We start from the raw sequence: 25,092 nt of genomic DNA, 5'->3' as shown, positions 1-25,092 counted from the left end.
AGACAGGAATTGTTATTGTTGTTTAGTCACTAGAAGTTGTGTCCAACTCTTTTGCGACCTCATGGACTGTAGCCCTCCAGGCTCCTTTGTCCATGGGATTGCCCAGGCAAGAATATTGGAGTGGGTTGCCATTTCCTTCTCCAGGCAATAACTGAACCCACATCTCTTGTATTGCAGGTGGCTTCTTTACTGCTGAGCCACCTGTGATGCCCAGAAAGAAGTTAGGAAGGGATATTATGTGGGAGAAATGGCAAAAGTTCAGTGGTGAAGATACAGGGTTTACATGGAAAACCAAACTATATGGGACCAGTACTAGGTGGTGCTTAAAACTTAAGCCCCATAGTCACGCTCCTTCAGTGTGAATCCTGGCTCTGAGACTTCCTAATTAATTGACCATGATCATGTTATTTAACTTCCCTTTTCTTATTTATTTGATCATAAAATAGGGCTAATAATACTTCATGGGGACTTTGTGAGGACTAATGAGCTAATACCTATAAAGCATTCAGTGTAGTGCTTACTGCTTAAGTGCTCAAGATACATTAGCTGCTGTTATTAACTAAGTGTGACTATTTGCTCTTTGGAATTTACATAAAACAAGCCAGAGCCATTCTCTTTAGAACTTATATCTTACAGCATTGAGCTTATGTTTACATAAACCAATTTACCTTCCAAATATGCAACCATTCTCAATGTTACTGAGTCTCAGTTTCCCCATTTGAAAATTCTGGAATAATTTAACCTACTTTGTAAAGTTGTAATGGAAATTAAATGAGCCCATTTAGGAAGCAGGCTTCTTCTACCTATTAACTACAGCCTTGGGAAACTTATTATCTCAGAGCCCCAGTTTTCTAATCTAAATGATAATATCACCCTCTCAGGATCAAATGTATAATATATGTGAAGTGCTGAGCACAATTACTGTCACAAAAATGTGCAATTATTTTTAACTTTTGAAAATATCTTAAGTCTTGATGGCTCAGAGACCTCTAGCAGCTCAGCAAACCTTCAGATTAAAGGTTTCCATGACTTCAAGTTTAGAGGCTTTCATATCTCTAAGAAGTACAGTCACTTCTGCAGGCAGGAACCAGAAAGAATCATTTTTCACTTCCTTATACCTGTGGTTAAAGAAGGTGGACAAACAGGAGTCTCAAAAAAGGACAAATCAGCCAACTCATTTAAAAGAAGGTGGAGAATTGTTTACATGAACCAATACCTTAGCAATGACTCTGTGATCCTTCTCCCTTAGGAAGAAATGAACTGTAATAAATATGAGTGAACAACTGGAAATAATTTAGAAATGGAAAAAATAGCTTGCATTTCCTCTTGTTGCTTCAAGAACTAAAAGTACACAGTTTGATGTTTTTTTACGTACCTTAGAAGATTTATCTATACATTTTAATTAATTCTACTAGTCTTTATTTCTACATATGGTGAAACAGATCTGCCAATCACCATATTTAAAACAGTCTATTTTCTTTTTTTTTTCATTTATTTTTATTAGTTGGAGGCTAATTACTTTACAATATTGTAGTGGTTTTTGCCATACATTGACACGAATCAGCCATGGATTTACATGTGTTCCCCATCCTGATTCCCCCTCCCATCTCCCTCCCCATCCCATCCCTCTGGGTCTTCCCAGTGTACCAGACCTGAGCACTTGTCTCATGCATCCAACCTGGGCTGGTGATCTGTAAAACAGTCTATTTTCATGTGATGATTCTCAATCACTTATTCATGATCATAAAGTTGTTCTTTTGTGACACTAAAGAGATTTTCTTCACATTTTCAACTGAGTTACTGTAATTTTTACTCAATTAAAGATCCCCATGATTCCATGACCATTCAGAACCTGAAAGGCTTAGAAAGCTTGCCGTATCAGCAGTGCAACTTACAGGCCAAGAAAAAATTATGGCAAGATTCTTTGTTGGGGGCTTCCCTGGTGGCTCAGCAGTAAAGAATCCACCTGTCAATGCAAGAGATGTGGGTTCAGTCTCAGGGTTGGGACGATCCCCTGGAGAAGGAAATGGCAACCCACTCCAGTATTCTTGCCTGGGGAAATCCCAGGGGCAGAGGAGCCTGGCGGGCTACAGTCCATTGGGTCACAAAAGAGTCGGACATGACTTAGCGACTAAACAATAAACTCTTCGCTGGAGTTCTATATTAGTTTCTTGGGCCACAGTAAATAAATACAACAAGATTAAATGACTTAAGACAACAGAAATTTATTCTCTCAGAGTTCTGAAGACAAAAAGGACAAAAGCAAGATACCTTCAGTCACATGCTCCCTCTGAAGACTTGTAGAAGAATCCTTCCTTGCCTCTTACTGGATTCTGGTGGCTCACAGCAATCTTCTGCATTCTTTGGCTTGCAGCTACTTCATTCCAATCTCTGTTGCCTGGTCACAGGGCCATCTTCCTTGAGTATCCTCTGTCTTCAAATAACTCTCACTTTATAAAGACACTTATAATTGGATTTAGGGCCCATCTCACTCCAGCATGACTTCATCTTAACTTGATTACATCTGCAAAGACCCTAAGTCCAATTAAGGTCACATTCACAGGTATCAGGGATAGGACATCAACATATTATTTTGGAAGACACAACTCAACCCACAAGCTCCTACTATTATAAGACAACACATAAAGTACAATGAAAACATATCCTTCATGTACAAAGTTTGTGCCACCCAATGATTTCCCAACTCTCTAGCTTTATCCCTAGGGAGTAAAATGCCAACTGGTATTACAAGTCCAGTTTGTGGGCACGTACAAGAAAACTTTATTGGTGAATACAACAGTTAACATGTATTGAGGTCCTGCTCTGGGCCAGGTCCTTTACTTGGTGTTAGATACAAGAAGAAAAAGGTACCAGTCCCCGCATTTGTGGAGCTCTCTGTTAGCCTGGACTGGTTCCATGACCTTGGTAACAGTAACAGCCTTGCACTAATAAAGTGAATAAACCAGTTATCCTCATCACTTTAGTCAGTAAAAGACTACTATTAAACACATAGTTTTATTATGTTGTGCCCATTTCAACAAAACCTATCAAAGTTGAAGGGATTATCTCCTTGCTGAAGATGAGCTAGCTTTTTTGAAGTTAATTACTCAAGTCTTTGCGACCCCATGGACTGTAGCTGGCCAGGCTCCTCCGTCCATGCGATTTTCCAGGCAAGAATACGAGAGTGGATTGCCATTTCTTTCTCCAGGGGATCTTCCCAACCTAGGGATCAAACCCTGGTCTTTACTGTCTGAGCCACCTCAGAGTCTGCCTGGAATGCAGGAGACCCAGGTTCAGTCCCTAGGTGGGGAAGATCCCCTGGAGAAAGAAATGGCAACACACTTCAGTATTCTTGCCTGGAAAATCCCATGGATGGAGGAGCCTGGCCGGCTACAGTCCATGGGGTTGCAAAGAGTTGGACACAACTGAGTGACTTCACTTTTTTTTTTTTGCAACACTAAGGGGAAACAAAATGGAGAGCAAATCAGATAGAAAAGGGGGAAGGTTCCTGCCAGCTGTTTTGACTTGCTTCACACCCACCTTCACCCCTCACCAAGCAGGAAACAGAGATGTTTGTTTTGCTTGGGTGCTCCAAGGTGCAAACACACTTATCACCAACATTTAAGAGTTGCCACGGTAGGTAGGTCATTATTTCCAGCCATTCTGCAAATGTTTTAAACAATTATAGAATTATTTTGGAATTACAAAGAGATTATTTACTGCCTGAGTCCAAATACCTCACTTTTATAGGTTAAGGGAGGCTGTAGAATGTGACTTGATCTAGACCATGCAACTGTAGTAATCAATACTGTAAGCTCCATGAGAGTAATGACCCTGTTTTTGGTGACTTTAGTGCTCTCAGAGACTAGCATATGCCTAACAGATAGTGAGTGTTCTATAAAGGAGAGTTGAATGAGTGAAAAAATAATTTGAAAAATAAATTAATGAGTCAAAAATATATCTCTTTAAAAATGCTTTTTCCACTGCCATAATTATCTCCAATTTTTCAACAAATTTAAGATTCTCAATAAAAAGTTTCAAGGTAAAAAGATTCAAGTCTAATAAATGTTCAGACATCATCATTTATTCATGTGCTGTAAAACTTAATTGTTTAAAAGATAATTCTTTTGTTTTCCAGATTATGCAATACTCTGAGCCTCCACTCCTTTTTTCCTAGCCTTTATACCCCTTGCAAATTTGGCAGAGGAAGAGGAGCTGAATCACAGATCTTGCTGCCTGTTCACCCAGTAAGCCTTTACAATAGCTGTTATCTAGTCCCAGCTGTTGTGCTAAATTTAGGATTTTGGATTATCTGTAACTGTCCTTTCTGTCTCCCATTACCAAGGTTAACTGAGAATTAATGTTAGAACAAATAAAACTTCAGTTCATACAAGAAACTACATAATATAGTATTCAATAATATCTAAGTCAAATCCACTGGCAGTTAACATTTGTAGGTATTACATAGATTAACAAACTATTGCCATTTGTCAGAAGTTTCATCTTCAAGATGCCAGAACATTTCTCATGAAAATGCATGTTACCCTCCTGAATGCTCTGTCCTGTTTTGACTAGGAGTTAAGGTTTTTAATTGCAGTTGCATACAAAATTTTACTTTACATATGAAAACATCCAGAAAATATTTTTTTCAGAATAAAAACTATATGCATTTGATAGATTTGAGGCAAAAAAAAAAAAAAAAAAACGCAATCCCAATCGTAATTTACAAAAACTTCTGATGTAGAAGTAAACAATCCTCACTGTAAAACTTCGGAAACCTCAGAAGAGTACAAAGACTAAAGGAAATCACCTTTAGACCCATTCTAGTACTTTCTTGTTGTGATTCTTTTTTTTTATGATAATTTAGTTTACTTCTGAATATTTTAAATATAATGAAAACAAATATAACAGTTTTGTTTTCAAAACTCTCTTGAAAAAAACAAACCTCTCTTGAGTTATCAACCATTAAAAGATAGGGGGTTGTAAAAAAAAAACACACACACACGCAGTGGTTTATTGAATATTTAACAACATTTACACCTTCAATATTAATTCCACTTAATTTTAGAGGACAGAAGTGCACAAAACAAAAAGCTGTTGGAAACATCTCCAAAGTGGGAACCACATCAGATGGAACTGTGGCGCTAGACACTTACCCACAACATACATGATGGTGGCGGTGGTGTAGTTGCTAACACGAGTGGGACTCTTTTGCTACCCCATGGACTGTAGCCCGCCAGGCTCCTCTGTCCATGGGATTTCCCAGGCAAGAATGCTGAAGTGGATTGCTATTTCCTTCTCATCCAATTGTGATTCTTGTATGCAAAATTGTTTCTTTTTTAAAAAGAGTTTTTATACTGAAACCAAGAGGACTGTAAATTTTGTTCTTCTCTTTGTCTCTATTTTAAGCTCACAACCCCATAGGTACTTTGTCTATAAACTGAGTAGCTAATAGCTTCAGTCCTTGCTAGGGTTGCTTTTTTTAATTACAGCAGATCCTTGTCATTTGTTTGTGTTGAAATGATGACACAACATCGCAACACGAAATGTCATCATGTCACATTGTTATAGCACAACAACAAAATTACAGCTCCCCAACAATAACACGGTGTCAAAAGTGTCCTCCTGCCATGAGTCAGTGTTTCAGAGGTTATAAAAGTTATTTTTAGCACAGCAAGTGCCTCAGGAGCTTGGGTTGTGAAGCCTACTAAAATCCCTAGTGATGTGAAAGAAAAAAAAAAATCTAGGGTGAGGAGGGCTTCTTGTTCTTAAACTCCCCAGTCCCTGAAGCGTATGGAGGCCCACTCTCTCGTCCCGGTCACAATTAGATCCAGCTTCCACTGTGCACTGCAAGCCACTCGGGGATGGGTCGCAACTCTGCACCAGCATCCCGTGTGGAGGAGGAGGAGGAGACTATAATTATCCTCCACGTCTGGGGCAGGCCCTCGGATGACATCTCCCCGGTTACCCTGTGCTCTGATAGCGCAGCTCTGGTTCCTGGTCCCAGACGCGCTTCAGCCAGCTCGAAGGGCGGACAGGAGGCGAGCGCCGCCGATGCGCCTGGCGCCTCGCAGGCCTTCGGGGCTCCGCCAGCCCCTCGCAACCCGCCGCACCTGCAAGGAAACCCAGGCCCCCAGGCTAGCGCCCCTGGGCGCGCCGGGCGTTGTCATAACAACCGGGCGCCAGCCTCTGAGGCCGCCGGGGAGGAAGTGACGAGCGGTGGGTTGGCTGTTGTTGGGACACGTGACCCGGGCAGTGTTTTGACAGGGCAAACAGCAGAGAAAGAACTGGGCGAGCGAGGGGGCCGGGGAGCTGAGGCGCCAGAGCTAGAGACAGCGGGCGGGCGAGGAGCTGGCAGAGGCGCGGGGCGAGCGGGCCGGCCGGGTCGACAAGCGGCCAAGGCCCGAGGGCCGCGGGGCTCGGGTGCGAGTCGGACAGAAAGAGGGGCTGAGCGTCGGGAGCGGAGCGAGGCGGCGGCCGAGGCGGGGGTGGATGGCCACAGGGGCGCCGGGGAGCCGCGTCGGGCTTGTAGTCTCGGGCCCCCATGGTCCCCTAGCGCAGCCTCGGGGGCCGCTGCGCGCCACACTCCGCTTTCGCCGGCCCTGCGCCTCTCGGAGCCTCACGTCTGAGGTGGGAGTGTGATGTGAGCCGCTGGGCGAACGGCGGAGAGAAGTGCCAGGAGGAGGAGGTATTGGGACGCGAGGCGAGACAGAGTTAGTCAGCAGAGGTCGGCCGAGGGAGCCATGAAAACAACTCTCCGGCTGGGAGAGGGGCCGGCGCGGCGCTGCGGACGGCGGGACTGAAGGAAATCCGGGGCCGCGGCGGGACGGAAGGGGCCCTCACCGGCAGGCTGCACCGAGCAGGGGCTATCGCCCGCCTGTAAACACCTTCCCGGGACGACCCTCAGGCCCGGCCTCTCAGGGCCAGGGGTGTTGCAGGGGCGACCCGAGACAGCACAGTATAGTTTTGGGACTCGGGGCTGGGCACGAGGAGATGTCTCGCGTTTCTTTCTGATCCTCTCATTGTGTAAACTTGGCCGCGGTTGAGGCAGGAAGACTAGCCAGAGGGTAATTACACAGGTGAGGCCCGGCGGGGCGGGCAGAGCTGTCGGCGAGGCGTTTGGGGTCTTGAAGAGTTTCCTGCGCCCAAGTCATCAGGTCCGAGCATTTCTATACCAGTCACTGCGGAGGTGCCACTGTTCCCAGAGGCGTTTTTTTTACAAAGGGGTTAGTTAGCTTGAGTTGCTTGATTTTTCCCCCCCTGCCTGTACATTCAAGTTATAAATAGATCTTCCTTTTGGTTTGGAGACGCTGTGTCAAAGAAGGACACTTTGGCCTGGAGCGCACAGGGGCGGGGAAGAAGGGTGCTTGGTCCGGAGTCGATGGGGGAGGCGGTGTAGAGTTTTGCTTTTTTCAGACCTGCGGATGGTGCTGTCACCGCTCTTAGTGCCAGGAAGAGGCCTGTTAGCAATAGTTTTCTTGCAAGATCAAGTGTTAGGGCAGGACCAGATTAATTTTATTTTGACCTCTTTTTAGCGTTTTGAAAACGAAGCAGTAGCTGCAAAATCAGCGGCGAGCCTGTTGAAGAGAACCCACACGTGTATTTCACAGCACCTTGGGTGGATATCAGCGTGAAAATGAAGCCAGACCGAGGTACATAATTTAAGTAGGATTTTTTTTCTTGTGCCCCATTTTAGAAAGGTTAACCTAATTCTGCGGCAGGATCAACTGAATTACATATGATTATTTCTGTTAGAGATTTCCAGCTGGTAAGGTAGACAAGGGCACAGGGAAGGGTTAGGAACTAAATGGGAGAAGGCATTCTTCAAAAGTGCCTTCAAAATGTTAGTTTCAAGAGATACTTAAAGTGAAATTTTCAATAACAGCATTTTTATCTGGTGCCACAAAATTTGATATCATTTGAGAGTTACACATTTTTAGGTAAAGTCAATCTAACTTCAGTTTTAAAAAAGTTTACAAGTTTCCTCAATTTGAGAATTTGAACTTGATAAACCGAGAAAATTTAAGATTGTTTGAGTTAACAGATTTATTTGCCATTGCTGATTTTTGTGCTTTAAGCAGACTCTCAAAGTTTGAACAAATCCCTGGAGTACTTTGCAGTATATCAGTATATGGACAGGGCTACTGAAATCCCTATAATAAGTACTGTAAATGTGCCATTTTCTTTCTAAACCTGTATTTTCAGGACTTCTGGAAATAATGTATACACTATGTTTTTCAAGCACTTCAAAGGAATTGAAAAACCCATTTATCAGTGCTTTTGATTCATAGCAAGGACCAACTTTAGAAGATTTTAATATAGTGGTAGTTAGGAGTTACAGTAATGTGGGAATTTGGTTCTAAGGAATATTATAAGAAGAGGATTAATGTATTTGGTAGGAAGTTGGGCTAGGTGACAGAGTCCCTTCCCAATTTGAGACTTTTGGATTGGAAATGTTAATTTATCCTTATGAATTAGATGCTCATTTAAAAAAAGATATAGGAAATTCCCTGGTGATCCAGTGGTTAGGATTATGTGCTTGCACTGTAGGAGGCACAGGTTTGATCCTTGGTAGGGAACTAAGATCCCACAGGCAGCACAGTGTGGCAGTAAATAAGTAAATAAATAAGACAGAAAAAAAAAAAGACATGTTAATTTTAAAAAATAAAATAATTTGAAAAGATATGTGTTAAACTGGTTATTTTTTCCGTATATTATTTTCAAAGTGGATTAGAAAGTCAAATTCTCTTTCCTATTCAGATATGTCTCTGGTGATATTGTCTTAAAATGCACTAGAAAGAAGTGGAGAAAGCCATACTAAATTAGAGGTTTAAATTAGTTTTTAAGTGTTTTAAGTGTTTGGTTGATTCTTAAAATCAGCTTTGTATGTTTTAAGTATTAGCAACTACATTGCTACTAATCAGGTTGCTTATGTAGATTGCCAAGTTTAGACTTTTAGATTACATCAGTGACTTTGGAAAGCTGGCACCAAGGTCAGTAATTGCATCTCAGAATAAACAAATAAAATCAAAGTCATTGTTTAAAAGTTACTTTAAATACTGACACAAATCTCTATTTTAGCCAAAACTAGTACTAAGCCTGATAAACTGTTATCTATTAATGTAGATTACTAAAAAATGTAAATACTTTTATGCATCAAGATTCCTAAAGAAGTGACTTTTTTTCTCCTCATTAAAATTGTAGCTTTCTTTAGCATTATGATGTAAAAATGAGGGAATTGAAAGTTTGGTACTGTGACTATATTTTATGAGTCTTTAGGCCCATGGCTTTCTTTTGACCATGACCTAGAGTAAGTAGTATCTTTTACTTCGCAAATAGTACAGAAATACTGAAATAAACTTTTCAGAAAACATACTTACTATGTGCATTGTGGTCTTGTATTTTTCTCTTCTATTTCTATTTTTAAAAATTGCTTGCATAACCCGTTGAATTGATTTCTTGATCTGTGGTTGGCAAGGGACAATTATGGGAGAGCTAGACAACAGTAATACTTCCCTTTTTCTACGTTGGTGTCTAAGAAACTAGCCTGTATGAGTTTGTTTTCTGGATGACTGAAACTTCACTCTTTAAATGCCAAAATATTTTCTGTTGTACTCATAACATGTGGACAAAGATTTTTTTTTGCCTCTAACTTAAACACCTTCAGCCTGTTTTCTTTAAGATCTGATTTTTGAATTCCCATGCTGTCAGTAGTCTTTGTTGTCAATATGCTTATTCTTGCTTTTAATATCTGTGGTAAAAAACTAGATAACCTTACTTAGCACTGAGTTCTCTAAAAAATGAGAGTAAATAGAGGAACCTTCAAATATTCACTCAGAAGCTGAGACTGTATATGATTTCTAGCGTAGAAAGACTGAGATATTTGCTGAGTGGGATACAGCTGTGCATCAGAGTTTCTAAATAAGTACAAAAAGAGCCTCTTATCCTACACGGTTGCATGTGGTAGTTGGTTGGATAATCTAAAAAGTTAAAGTGAGGAATCAGAAAAAAATAATGCCTTAATTATTTTGCCTGTCTTTTGATGTAGGCTAAAGGTCCTTCTTTAGAAGTGGGAGTGGCAGGGAATGGAGCCTGTTTAATAAGAGTTAGATGTGATCTTTCTTATGTAAAGCACACCAAAAATGTAAACCTAAAGATTTCTACTTTTGATTTCTTTAAAGTGGAATAAGACTTTGTAAACAAATCCAAGGGTGGAATATTTTACATTTAAAAAATGTAAAATTCTTTTTTAATGTTTAGCGCAATTTTATAGATGTCTGTGTATACCAAGAATTATAAAGATATTTGTGTAGTCAACAGGAGTGTGTCTTGGGGAAAGAGGGAATATATATTCATAAAAATATTCTATTTCCAAAGCAGTCAACATAGTTTTCACAGAAATAACCTTTTGTTTGCATTCAAATAAGTTCATTACTATAGAGTGGCATAAGTAAGTTTGGGAATAAACACCAGATATTTGCTATTAGTTAAGCACACAACTCAACTAGCAGGAGTGTGCAGGAAACTGGAAGTAATTTACTAGCTTTTAGTATCTATCAGTTTACTTTATGGAGGAAATGGAAAGCACTGGACAATATGGCTAGTTGATTAAGTGAAAATTAAGAGACTTTCTACTGTACTTTCAGGTAATTAAGATGTTACTATACAATGGCAATGTTTTACAGTAGTCAATAGAATTTTATTACAGTCTGAGGTAAATCTTTTTTTCTCTTTTTTCTTTTTTTAAGATTTTTAAGGAGTTATATAACATTACTTGCACAATGCTGCCAGAGATGAGTCTTTGATGTTATCACTGGCACAGGTTTTGGAATCAGACTTCTATTTGTATCCTTGTTCCATTACTTGCTAGCTCTGTAATCTTCATCTAATTACTTAATTTCTGAGAGTTTCAGGTTCCTTGTCTGTAAAACAGGGATAATTCTAACTTCTCATAGTTGCTAGAAAGAAATATGACACTGGTTGACACATAGTAGTTTTTAAATAAATGATAATTATGTTAAACAAGATATTACAGATGCTTATATGTTCAGTTATAAAATATGTTCAAAAAAAGTAAAGAACTAGTCAAATGTGCAATAACCTAATAGTACTTTGTTTTGTTTTATATTTGTAGCCTGAAACCTGCTAAGGCTCAAGCAGATTTAATAGGCTTTTAATGTATAGGTGTCTGAGAATATATAAAAGCTACAAAAGGATGCTTGATATATATGGAATTTATTTCTCTGTCTTTTGTTACTACAAGTATATATATGTTAATTTCTATGTGTAGAGGGTGGCATAGGCAGACCAAGCTTCCTAGGAATGCCTGTTTAAATTGGTGTTAAATTCTGACTAGAGCTGGGCAGTTGGAGAGGTTAAATGATGTTATTTCACCTTGTACTCAAGGATATAAAGTGTGGATCTGATCCTAGTTAGATATTGAATGCTCAGTGTTTCAAGAGATGTCTAAAGTATGGTTTTTGCACAGATGTAATTAAAGCACTTTACATTTTTAACATTTAATATTTATATTATAAATGTGTGGTATTTATAATTTTGTATATTTTGAATTCATGGTATTTTTTTTCTATGAAAATGTATTTCAAAGTAATATAAGCTTATGTTTTGATTTCAAAGTCCCAAAGGTTTCAGAATTCCTAAGTTCATGGTATTGTGTAACAATTTAAGTAGAATCAAAATCTTTTTAATTTGAAAGATAAATGTCAATTTTGCTATGCTTTATGCTTTGTTGGTCTTCTGTGGTGGCTCAGTGGTGAACAATCCACCTGGAAGGCAGGAGCTGCCAGAGATGCGGGTTTGATCCCTGGGTGGGGAAGATCCCCTGGAGGAGGGAATGGCAACCCACTCCAGTATTCTTGCCTGGAGAATCCCAGGGACAGGGGAGCCTGGCAAGCCGCAGTCCATAGGATCGCAAAGAGTTGGACATGACTGAAGTGACTTTTTAGTATGCATGCACACTTGCTTTGGTTAGAGTTTTTTCATCAGACATTTCCAAGAAAGTTGTCTGAGCTTATCAACTGTTATGAAAGATTAAGGCCTATAATATCTAGGAAATCATCAAAGCATTAATAATTTAAACATACTGTGTTTCAATTCATATGAGTGATTCATTTATGAGTATTAAGTGAAAACTATTAATGCAAAACCTGTTGCACAAATAAAATACTAAGCAATTGATTTTTTTTTTTTGAAGTTTAAACTGAGAGCAATGCTTAATTCCCCACCCCCCCGTGGATTGAATATTTGTATGCCCATAAAATCCACAGATTGAAATCCTTAGCTCCAGGATGATGGTAGTAAGAGGTAGGGGCCTTTGGTAGATGATTAGGTCATAAGGGTGAAGACGTCATGAATGGCATTAGTGCCCTCATAAAAGAGACCTAGGAAAGTACCCTCACCACTTCCACCATTTTAGGTTATAATGAAAGACAAATACCTAGTGAGAAAGCTGATCCTCACCAGGTACCCATATCTGCTAGTGCCTTGGTCTTCGACTTTCCAGCCTCTGTAACTGTGAGAAATAAATTTCTGCTGTTTATAAGTCACCTAGTTATGGTATTTTGTTATTGCAGACTAAATGGCCTGAGACACCCCCTTTTTTATTATATTACAAATTTAGGCTTTCGCTTTAGTATTGCAGTGGCTTATGAACTTACCTAGAGTATAATGCAAATCATTTTAATCTCAAGCATTTCTTCCTGGGCAACTGAAATGGGGAAAGAAATGGTAAGGACTAGAAAAAAATAGCATGGGAGGTAGATGAGTTTCTAACTTGCTAATAGTTCGTTGTTAGCCAATGTAAATCAAGCAACAGAAATGACAGAGGACAAGAAGTGTTGACTAGATTAAATAGAACAGCCTTTGGCTAAATTCCCTCAGTGGAGGTAGTGGTGGTACTATTACTAGTGACAGCTAACTCTTCTACATACTGTGTGCCAGGCACTGATCCAAGTAGTTTATATAACTCATTTAAACATCACAATTGTTCAAGAAACTAGATGCTGTTGTTAATCTTCTCTTTATAAATGAAATAGTCACAGTAATTTTTCCAGCTAATAAGAGGGCTAACCTAGATTCAAAGTAAGCTTGGGTTGTTGTTCAGTCGTTCAGTTGTGTCTGACTCTTCGACCCCATAAATGGCAGCATGCCAGGCTTCCCTGTCCTTCACTATATCCCTGAGTTTGCTCAAACTCAGGTCCATTGAATCCGTGATACCATCCAACCATCTTACCCTCTGTCATCCCCTTCTCCTGCCTTCAATCTTTCCCAGCATCAGGGTCTTTTCCAAAGAGACAGCTCTTCGCATCAGGTGGCCGAAGTATTGGAGCTTCAGCTTCAGCATCAGTCCTTACAATGAATATTCAGGGTTGATTTCCTTAAGGATTGACTGGTTTGATCTCCTTGCAGTCCAAGGGACTTGTCTCAACAGTCTTCTCCAAGCGCCACAGTCGAAACCATCAATTCTTCGGCTCTCAGCCTCCTTTATGATCCAACTATTACATCTATACGTGACTACCGGGAAAACCATAGCTTTGACTAGATGGACCTTTGTTGGCAAAGTAATGTCTCTACTTTTTAATATGCTGTCTAGGTTGGTCATAACTTTTCTTCAAAGGAGCAAGCATCTTTTAATTTCACAGCTGCAGTCTCTGTCTCCAGTGATTTTGGAGCCCAAGAAAATAAAGTCTGTCACTGTTTCCATCTTTTTCCCCTTCTATTTGCCATGAAGTGATGGGACCAGATGCCATGATCTTCATTTTTTTAATGTTGAGTTTTAAGCCAGCTTTTTCACTCTCCTCTTTTCACCTTCATCAAAGAGGCTCTTTAGTTCCTCTTTGGTTTCTGCCGTTAGAGTGGTGTCATCTGCCTATGTGAGGTTATTGGTATTGACAAAACATGGTCCACTGGAGAAGGGAATGGCAAACTACTTCAGCATTCTTGCCTTGAGAACCCCACGAACAGTATGAAAAGACAAGCTTGGGTATATGCTGTAAACCCTCTGATTGGTAGGAGTATGTTATATTAAAATATTATAAGTTATTGGGGCCAAATTTGTTTAAAAACAGGCCCAAGGGAAATAAAAAACAGATTTGCTAATTATTATGATCTTGGAAAACTATATATCTTATTTGTGCCTTACCTTTTTCATCTTTACAATGGAGGAAGTAATAGTACCTTGCCTTTAGAGTTATTTGAGTAAATAAGTTAGTGTATATAATGTGCTTAGAACTATGGCTGGGACATAGTAAATATTCATTTGTGAATGGCTTTTCCTACAATTGGACATATTCTAATTCAGTTAGTTATTTAGGGAAGGCTGGGGAGGACAAAAGAAGGGGCTAATTCAGCTGTACGTGTTTTATATACTCACTGTGACCTCAAGTCTGAAAATGACTACTGTTGGCCTTTCATCCACTTACTCTGATGGGTCTTGACACATCAGTATCTGTCAGATAATTGCTGGCTTTATACAACTTCTGAGACTCAATACTAAAGGGATTAACATAGAGGTTCCTTATGTTTTTGCCTGTCATCCTGTAAGAAAGATATGATTCAGTGGATAGAACACTGTTATTTCTTTGAAGGATGAGAAAAAAAGATAATTGGAAGGCAGAATTGAGAAGCTAATGTGTACACAGGGAGAGTAACTCAAAAGCTGATTTCCTTTTCAAAAAGTGAAGAAACCTGTGGGATCTGAACATTCTGCACTGTGAACAAGTATAGGAAAAAAATTAGTTGTTAAATAAGGAATATTTACATTCATTTATTCTTTTGTCTGTCTCAACTTTGCATCTAATTACAGTAGTGTCTTCCACTCAATTAAGGCTGAGGGTTTTAAAAACTGAGGGAATGTTTAACTTAGAAATTCCAACTGAATACTGACTTTTTTTAAATGAGAAAGCAAAATCACAGTACCAGGAAACAGTATTTCTTTCTCAGTAGGTAAACCAAAGTCAATTTGTCAATAGTTATTTCTGTCTTTCCTCAAATGGTTGAAAAAATCTGACATTGATTATGTCAGACTTTCTTATTAAAGTGAAACAGAATCAACTGGGTAAAAATGCCAGTAGCTACTCAAAATATTAGACATTAATCCATGTGTAATACCAAAAACAGACCCAGCAATAACCTGAGTTGAGATTTCACATATATTCCTTTTCATATAAAAGAAACTCATTCAGTAAAATTATAACAAGGCTTTTTGAATGTCTTACCTTTGTTCAACTTGCCTGGTCCCGATGGCCACCTTTTAGGTTTTTCAGTGACCGTTCACAGCCTTGTGTCTGTTATTTCTTCTGCCTGAAAAACCTTCTCCCCAGTCATCACGTGGGTAGCTCCTTGTCATTCTTCTGATCTTAGTTTAAGTATCATTTTTCAGAGAGATATTCTCTGACTACGCTATCTAAAGTGCTCAATTAAAGTTAGCAGCTATTATTATTTATTAAATTAGGGTCCTTGTTCTGTGTCTCTGCAGTCTCTTTCGTAGCATTTACCACATTATGTGATTTTTTTTTCTTTGTTTATTGTCTGTCTCCACAACTAGATTTTAAGTTCCATGAGGACAGGGACCTTGTCTCTTGTTCACAACTGGATTTCCATCACCTAGCTGATGGTCTTATACATGGTGGGTGTGTAAGAGGTGCTTAAAGAAATGAATCACTAGTTTATCTCAATATTTGTGAAGCAAATAGGAGTAGAAGCAGATGACTAGAAATCATTGATTGTTTTACTGTCACCAGCTGAAATTCACTCACTTTAGGGATTTGCTTGCATTGTTGACAGTTAGGCTATTATCACAATATTATACCTAATTTAAAAAAAAAGATTTAAAATATATTTGCCCATAACTTAAAAGAAGATGATATTTTAAAATTGATTAAATCTCACTAAGTTGAAATAAAATTCTGTAAAATAACTAAGGTGTAGGCAAAAGCTGTTTGGTATAGGTGGTTCTAAGTTTATGTACATTTACTTAACAAATAATCCACACAGAAGCATTTGCTGGTAGCTCTCTGCTCTCCAACTGCCATACTGAATTTGTTCCTGTTGCTATTTCTTTGAAAGAGATTAAATTAATTGGATAACTTCAGATTTATGAGTACAACTGGGCTTCCCTTATAGCTCAGTTGGTAAAGAATCTGCCTGCATTGCAGGAGACCCGGGTTTGATTCCTGAGTTGGGCAGATCCCCTGGAGAAGGAAATGGCAACCCACTCCAGTATCCTTGCCTGGAAAATCTCATGGACAGAGGAGCCTGGTGGGCTACAGTCCATGGGGTCGCAGAGTTGGGCACGCTGAGAGACTAACACAACACAACAACAGGATAAAGACTCAGGATTTAGAGTGTAGACTTGGGGCCTGTTCTGTGTTTATGGCTTGGGTCAAGTTCCAAACCTGTTTTCCCATCTGTAAAATGTACTAGGCTCAAAATGTTGCTTCTGAGCTTCAGGTAAGATAACGTGTCAAAGAACTTTATAAGGTGTGAAATGCTATATATATTAACTGGTTTGCTGTGTAGACAGGATGATCTGTACTCATGAGCAAAGAGCTAGGTGCTCTCAGGTGTATCTTAGGGGAGGTCATTCTGTCTAAAAATACCCATTTATGCAGTACCTGGTTTTTACAGTTTTTAAAGTTTCCCCTTGTTATCCTGATTGAAATTACACCAACAGGAGAACCATTTAGATTAATAAGTGTATATTTAATTATATATTTTTGAAGAATATTGAAATGATGGCTATCTTTTGTTATAAAATTGGCTCAAATGTGTCCTTTTTAGCAGCATAGAGTTAAGACCCTAAGGCTTTAGGGTCAAACTTAGATAGAAATTCTGAATCTAGCACTTATCAGTCAAATGACCTTGAGCAAATTACATGACCTGTCAGAACTTCAGTTCTTTTTGTTCAAATACTGTTAACTTTAAGGATTGTGGGAAAGGTGAACGAGAACCCGTGGTTCAGCAACTACATGTGTCTGGCATGGGATAGGGATTGATTAGTGTTTCATTTCAAAGGATAAGCGACTTGGATCAGCTGTACTGAGGAAATGAATGTTTCAATGCTCTGTTGTGAAAGCTAATCATAAAAGGCATAAGAGATCAACAGATCTTTATTGTTTGTCACTCTGAACCTTGCATTCTGGAATATACAACTAGAGGAACTCAGAACCAGTATGGAACTACACATCTGTAATGTGCATGCAAGGGGAGAGGGAAAGTAGGTAAGTGGAGCACACCAACTATTTCTGGGTGATCATACACCATTGTGAGCATTTAGAGCAGGATTAAGGCAGAGAGATTGGGATGGGGGTGGACACTAGAAGGAGGTTGATGAAAATTATTAGAATGGTCAGATGGTGCCCCAAATTACTTTTTTCTTTATTTTAGAACATTAGCTAGGATTGATTCAGTGTTTGGACCATGGCCCTTTTGTTTCTGTGAGTCAGAATCTATAGACTTGTTCCTGATGCTGCAAGAAATGGCCTAATATTATAGGTTAAGAAGCTTTTGGTAGGCTAGCCTGGGAATCTAGTCATAACTTATTATTTCTAATTATTTATTATGTGCTATTACTTATAAATAATATTTATTCAAAGTATGACCATTATTTGGACTTTAAAACTTATTCTCTTTGAGAGTGCAACTCGTTTATAGTTAGGAATTGACATTTTAAATTAATATGAAGTTTCCATTTTTTGTTTTCCTACTTATTAAGCTTATATATTCTGAATGGAATTAAAATTTTATAATAATAGCTGAAATCAGGCTATTTATAAAACTTTATCCTGACAGTAGAGAATTCTTGTACATTTTTAAAACCAAATTAGCCATTTTCTTTTGTGAAGAAATATCATGGTTTTGTGAAAAGAAGTGATCCAGTGGGTCACTTCTACTTAAATTCATAATAGTAAAAGAATTGTAACTTCAGCACTCAATATTGGTGATTTTAATCTGTTTTTTGCGGGGGCTGCACTAGCTTCCAGGATCTTATCTCTGGACCAAGGATCAAACCTCAGCCCTTGGCAGTGAAAATGTAAAGTTCTAACCACTAGACTGTCAGAGAATTCCCAAGATTTGACCTTAAACATAGCTTGAGGTTAAAGCCCTATATCATATTTGGTATACTTCACAAAAATTTTGACATACAAAAAAATTTTTGATGTACAAATTTTTTGATATATGAGAGAATTAGCCATAGGATTTCTTTAAACTTCCATACATTGCCTGCTGTATTTCACACCCACAAAAAAAGTTAGAATCATAATTTTCATAGATTATGAACATCTTAACCACTTTTGTTTTATCTCTCTTGAGTGGTAGGTCAGTAGATAGGTAGGTAGGTAGACAGACAGACATAAGCGCTTTTTTGTTTTTTCGTTATTATAAATTCAGAGTAAGTGGTGGACGTCATGACACTTCAACCCTGTGTACTTCTATGGAACTGTAGCAGTATGTGACAGCTGATTGTATACATTTCTTCTCAACTCTGTCAAGTTGGTTGCTTGCTATCAGCAAAGGTACCAGTATTTACACCATGGAAATTGGCAGTGCTACAGACCAGGACTTTTTTTTTCCTTTGCAGAGCCAGTTGTTAAACATTTATCATCATACTACTGTGTGTATCTCCTAAAAATAAGCATTCTTGGGAGGGGATATATGTATAATTATGGCTGATTCAAGTTGTTTTATGTCAGAAACCAACACAACATTGTAAAGCAGTTTTCCTCCAATTAAAAAATTTAAAAAAAATTCTCCTATGTACCTGTAATACAGTTATCATATCCAAGAAGTCTATTAGCATAATGCTAATATCTAATTTACTGTTTATATTCATATTTCTCTAGTAGTCCCAGTAATACTGCCTTTTAAGGAAGTAAGTTGCTTTCTGTTACAAAAAAGAGGTTAAACCCTGGTGTTGGACATTTAGAAAGTTTTTGGAGAATACCATAAGAATATATAAAGGTACAAGTGAGTACAAGTACTGGCTTTTGGAAAAAAAATAGGTCATGTAAATAGGACAGTTAATTAGGATTTTAGGGTATTTTTCCTTATTTTGTTAAACTTTTTTGAAAAAAAAAATTAGACTACGTGGATTTAAGAGGAAAATGAGTATTGGTAAAATTCCAGGACTTCTCAGTTGAGAAAAAATTATATTTTAAATTATTTTTGCATTGGAAAGAATTCCATTTTTAATCCTGAAGCCTCATGCTACCTCTCTGACCTCATTTCTTGGTACTCTTCTAAGGTTCCCTGTACTCTAGGCACATCGATTTTGCTGTTCTTCAGTCACTACAGACACACTGACATCATGAGGACTTGGCATTTGCTGTTCCCTTTTGAACTATAAGTCTCAAGATTGTCTTTTACATCATTTGACTTTCTACTCAGTTGTCACTTCCTCAAAGTGAGGAAGTTGTCACATCCTAGACCATCTTATCAAAAGAGTACAGGTCTTTTCTTGACTCTTGATTCTGCATTACTCTTCATTGTCACTACTTGACTTTATGTTTTATGTTTATTTATTTGCTTTTATTGTTTTTCTCTCAATAAGAATGTAAACTTCATGAAGGCAGGGACTTAGTGGTGTTTACCACTGCTATGTTTCCCAATGCATGGATTGATGTCTGGCATTTAGTAGCTACTCAGTAAATATTTATCATTGAATGAATGCCTGCATGCATTTTAATATCTTTGTGTTGTAGCATAAAACTTATTACTGGAAAAAATTTTGTATTATTTTTCTATAATTTGTTAGTTTCATAACTGTAAGAATTAATTCTACAGTGCCCAGTTTTGTTTCTAAACAGGAATATTTAGGTGGATCAAATGAGATAACTATAAATAAACATAGTATAAGATACTTGTATATAGTAAATAGTAAAAGTAATGTCTACTATCAGAGTTCATAGGGGGTGATTAATTTCAGGGCAAAGCCTGTCTTTTGGCAGAGATAGCAGCTGTATTGAGCTTTAAAACACAGTATGATTTGGATAGATGGAAATTTACAGAGACTAAGAAGGGGAAGACTGGAAGAGAGGACACAAGGAGCAATGAAGATGTTCCAGGGATAGCAGGTCGACTAATGTGAATTGGAAGGGTTACTTAGGAATGGGGGAGATTAGGGTTTTGAATGTCAAGGACTTTGAGCTTCATTCATTTGATAGCAGGGCACCATTAATTAGTTTTCTATGATTAAAAAGAACTTCTTGGAAGAATAATTTCAGTACATTTCTATTATTTCATTATAAACCAGTATAGATACTGAATATCTGACAGTCTTAAAAAATCAGTTTTTTAGCTCTCAAAATTACATTATAACCTGGTATGATAAAAATTACCTAACACTCATCTCAACCGTTGGCTAATTGTTTTCTCCTCTGTATGTTTTCCCTTCACCACCATTCTTTGTAATATATGAGGGATTAATAATTATTGCCTTTTATGAAAATTCTCAGGAATATTAATATGGTACACAATACTGATTGTACCATGGCTCTTGTTTTATGATACGCTTTGTCCAGGGTAATAAACTGCATGGTTCATTTTAAAATAGCTGTGTGTTAGAACAAAGAAGAGGAAAACAACAAGATGAAGTTTGAGATTCCTTCTCTCATGGCAGAAACTTAATGAACTCTGCAGGATTAGAAGCCCTTATACTTTACAACCTCATGTGAGCTATAAGAGTGAGGAGATCCCCTCAATACTGATGAGCTTTTCTATCTTTGTTAAGAAGAGAATGAGCATATATCTTCTCCCCTATCCAATCCAATAAACATTTCACACCAAAGCTTTAAGAAAAGAATTTTGGTCATACAAGGGGTTTGTTCAACAGTGTATTGTGGCAGAAAGAACATAGCAGGAAATCTTAGATTCTGTCGTTCATAACTCCTTTCTTAAAAATCGTTTCTCTGGCCATGTGTGTTCTTAAGTTAGTATACTCGCTGTTTAGAAGTTGGAATAAGGAACATATCTATGCCTTTGAGGAATCTGCACTCAAATCTTAGTAGTTATTTTGTTGATTGAATGCTGGTCCTGGAGACATATTTCTGTAGTCCAGCATAAAACAACCCTGGCCTGTGCTTTTTCTTGTAGCTTATGTTGCAGAGTTCAGGTATCTGCTAGGGGACTCTGAATGACTAACAATGGCAAAAAAAAAAAAAAGTCATCAGGTTATATCATGGTGCAAATTAAATACCATTCTGAAGAGCTCAGGACATGAAAATGCTTTTGTGATTCTGAGATTACTCTCAAAGTTATGCTATTGCCAGAAATCAGATTTGAAAAGGTCCTTAGTGTGAGTCTCTTTCATTTTTTTACAGTTGATAAAGGATAAGTCCCAAAGGAAAAAATGTAACCTGTCTTAACTATAAAAGTAAAACAAATTACCTGCTAACCAGTTGAGTATTTTTCTATACTATATTATTACCTCTGGCAAGAGCACAATTGCCCTAGATTCTGGCCCCAGAAATGACATCATGATCATTCAGCCTTCCTCAAGGAACTTGGAAGAAACAAAGGCTAGGTGATTATATTTTAACATTCTTCTCCAGGTAGTGTTTACGTACTTTCAAAAGAAAGTCAAATGGTAATAAATAGACTCAATGTGAAGTAAATATTTAATCCTTGAAACTGGGATGCTAAAAAGAGAAAGGAATATAAAGAAATTAGAGATAATGTCTAAAATTTAAAAGTTAAGAAATAATGTGAAGCTTATTATTAAGAATTATACAGGAATAAGTCCATCTTTAGTTTTGTCATGTGAAAAATAGGGCTAGTAATAGTACCTAAATAAAGGACTGGCATAGTGGTTAAATGAGGTAATCCATGTAAAGTGCTTGGAATAGTATTTGACTCTGAAGAAATATTCAATAAATGTGACCTATTATTGTTAATATATTAACATTTCTTGAGCAAGTAAGAAAAGTACATGTTGTAAGTGCTCTGAAGGAAATATACAAAGGTTAAGAAGGTGATAACTTAGGGCAAGGAGAAGACCCCCTTGGTTGGGATGATTATCTAAGGCCTCTCTGAGAAAGTGAGGCAAAGATAAGGAGTAGCCTGCTGTGTAATGAGTGAGGAGGAGAACATTGCAGGCCAAAGAAGTAGTATGTTCAATGGTCCTGAATTTAGAAAGAGCCTGGCATGCTCTAAGAAACAAAAGAAGACCAGGGCATGTACCACTGTTTGGGCATCCTTTACTTGCTCATTTTAGACTATCTCCTTCACTAGAGTGCTTATTCTCCAAGGGCAGGACAGCATCTGACTTCTTTCCTCACACCTGTTATGGTCCTTGGCACAGGGCTGGCATTTATTAGATAGTTGAGAAAACATTTCATCACTGTCAGTTCTTTGTGGGTGAAGACTTAATCTTCCCTTCAAACAAGATAGCTAGGATGTGGTGAGTTGCTTATGGTTACTTTTTTAAAGGATATTTGGAAAACCTGATGCACAGTTGTAAAGTATTTCACATACCATAAAATACTGTAAATTTTATATTTTGACTCAGATCAGTGAGTTTCGTGGAATAAAAAAATTACATTAAAAATTTAACTTGAATTAACTGTTTTATTTATCTATTTCAACCGTGAAGTTCACATTTTCTTGGGGGATAGGATGGGTTAAATGCTACCTGGGATGGTCTTGATTTATGCCTGATGTCCCTATGTTCAATCCTATTTCACAGTTTGTCTCTCCTTTTTTTATTGTTTTGTACAATTTTATGTTCACACTAGTGTTGTGCTGTCCTGCTAATGCACTCAAATCTTGTCTTCTGTTAATTTGTGTTTTATTCTGTATTTAGCTAGCTTGTGTAGGATATTGTATCTAATATTTTACAATTTATGTGGACTTTTGTACTAAGTCAAGGTGTTGACTGGCATGCTTGCTTTGACTTAGTCAAAACACCTGGACTTTGTTTCAGAAAGTCTTGAAATGTTTCTACCAAACTGCACATGTTTTAGCAAAAAAAATTTTATTCAAAGTCATCAGAATTCTTATGAACAGTGTCTTCTATGATAAATGTTAAATTAGTGATTACACAGTGTATGGGTAAAATGATTTATTTTTAGAATTTACTGTTAAATATGGTAAAACTTTGGACAACTGGATTCCTTTCCCTCTCTTCTCCTGAATCATATTCATTGAGCACCTGCTATGTGCCTGGCACATATGTGGTGGAAATACAATGATGAGCAAGAACTAACATGACCTTTGCCCTCTGGAACCTGTAGTTAAATGTAGTCTTTCCTGACTTTTTTCCTGAGTCAGATTAGGACTGGAGGTTACCCTTTGCTGTTTTGGAAGAGGTGCAAAGGGCCAGTAGGGGAACTGGCCCAGAGGAAGAAAGTAGCAGATGGCTTGCACAGACTTGTAGATCTTTGACATTCCACTACTCTTTTCTATTTGTTGTTGTCTCAAATATTTTTGGTTTGAACATAGGATTATGTGTGTATGTGTTGGTTGTTCTATTTTTGTTTCTGAGAATAAGGAATGAAAATTTATTCTCAGTAAGTGCAGGTTTCACTTGAGGTGCTTAGTTCATGATACTTTGTTGATTTTCCCCTCTAGGTGATGCAACTAAAACCTTCCTGGTCTAAAAGGTTAGAAGCTATTGAGGTAGTCAAAAAATAAGTACTTTTCACAAGGTTGCTAGGTAAAATAATTGTGTAAACTGAAATTGTATTGAAAATGAAAAGCTTTGAAAGGCTGACTACAACATTTGTGTGAATAAAAAGAAAACGCTCCCTCTACACAAAAGGGTAGATGCAGTAATTACAGAATTCATGCATTCTGGTGGTTAATCTCTAGCAACTACTTCTTTCTCAGACTCAGCAAAACTTAATATCAGCCTTTAATATGTGCTTCCAAAGTCCATATTGGTTGAATGTGATAAGGTAGAACAAACACCTATTGGAGAGAATTAAGGTGGGGGGAGGGTCACTGACAGGTAGTATCACATGGAGCAGTAGGTTAAAATTTTTTTTGACTGCTCGCAATTACAAAAACAGTTGAAGTTGCTGGCCTATAACAGCATTCCCTCCTCCCAAACAAAATTCAGTACTCAGTCTTGCTCATGAAGTGGTAACTGATCTTTCCTTTTTCCTGTTTTATCTAAAAAGAAAATGATAGCCCCAGCCCTTTAGATTAATTTCACAGCACATATAATCCTACAGATTATTTTAGTATTTAGAGGAACTTGAAAGACCTTGGTTAAAGTTCTGATTTTGCTTGTGGTTACTGGGGGGAACAATGGGGTGACGGGATAGTTAGGAAGTTTGGAATGGACATGTACACACTTCTATATTTAAAATGGATAGCCAGCAAAGTCGTACTGTATAGCACAGGCAACTCTGCTCAATGTTATGTTGCAGCCTGTATGAGAGGGGAGTTTGGGGGAGAATGGATACATGTATATGTATGGCTGAGTCCCTTTGCTATCTACCTGAAACTATCTCAACATAGTTGATTGGCTATATTTCAAAATAAAATAAAAAGTTAAAAAAGTAAAGTTCTGGTTTTGTCACCTGATCTATTTAAGCTTAATTAAATTACCTAACTTCTCTGAACTTCAGTTAGTTCAGTTCAGTCACTCAGTCGTGTCTGACTCTTTGCAGCCCTGTGGACTGCAGCATGCCAGGCCTCCCTGTCCTTCACCGACTCCCAGAGTTTACTCAAACTCATGTTCATTGAGTCAGTGATGCCATCCAACCATGTCATCCTCTGTCATCCCCTTCTCCTCCCGCCTTCCATCTTTCCCTGGATCAGGGTCTTTTCAGATGAGTCAGTTCTTCACATCAGGTGGCCAAAGTATTGGAGTTTCAGCTTCAGAATCAGTCCTTCCAATGAATATTCAGCACTGATTTCCTTTAGGATGGACTGGTTGGATCTCCTTGCAGTCCAAGGGACTCTCAAGAGTCTTCTCCAACACCATAGTTCAAAAGCATCAATTCTTTGGCGCTCAGCTTTCTTTATAGTCCAATTCTCATGTCCACACATGACTGCTGGAAAAACCATAGCTTTGACTAGATGGACCTTTGTTGGCAAAGTAATATCTCTGCTTTTTAGTGTGCTGTC

General features: G+C 38.1%; 1 protein-coding gene across 4 annotated transcripts in view; it reads left to right on the top strand.

Moving 5' to 3' along the window:
- The first annotated feature begins 6,320 nt into the window (after window positions 1-6,320).
- Window positions 6,321-25,092, top strand: part of ATOSA (atos homolog A) — an 83,865-nt gene continuing 65,093 nt past the window's right edge. Inside the window, exons 1-2 of one of the 4 annotated variants that reach the window (XM_061157191.1) lie at window positions 6,321-6,688; window positions 7,536-7,652. In XM_061157191.1, the coding sequence (XP_061013174.1) occupies window positions 7,637-7,652 (16 nt within the window). In that variant the 5' untranslated portion in view covers window positions 6,321-6,688; window positions 7,536-7,636. Of the gene's footprint in view, window positions 7,227-7,535; window positions 7,653-25,092 lie in introns of all 4 variants that reach the window. The other 3 variants (XM_061157190.1, XM_061157188.1, XM_061157189.1) reach the window with 3 other exon arrangements.

The sequence above is a fragment of the Dama dama genome, chromosome 12 (assembly GCF_033118175.1).
Source record: "Dama dama isolate Ldn47 chromosome 12, ASM3311817v1, whole genome shotgun sequence".
Lineage (NCBI taxonomy): Eukaryota > Metazoa > Chordata > Mammalia > Artiodactyla > Cervidae > Dama > Dama dama.
This window is presented reverse-complemented; position numbering and strand designations above follow the sequence as displayed.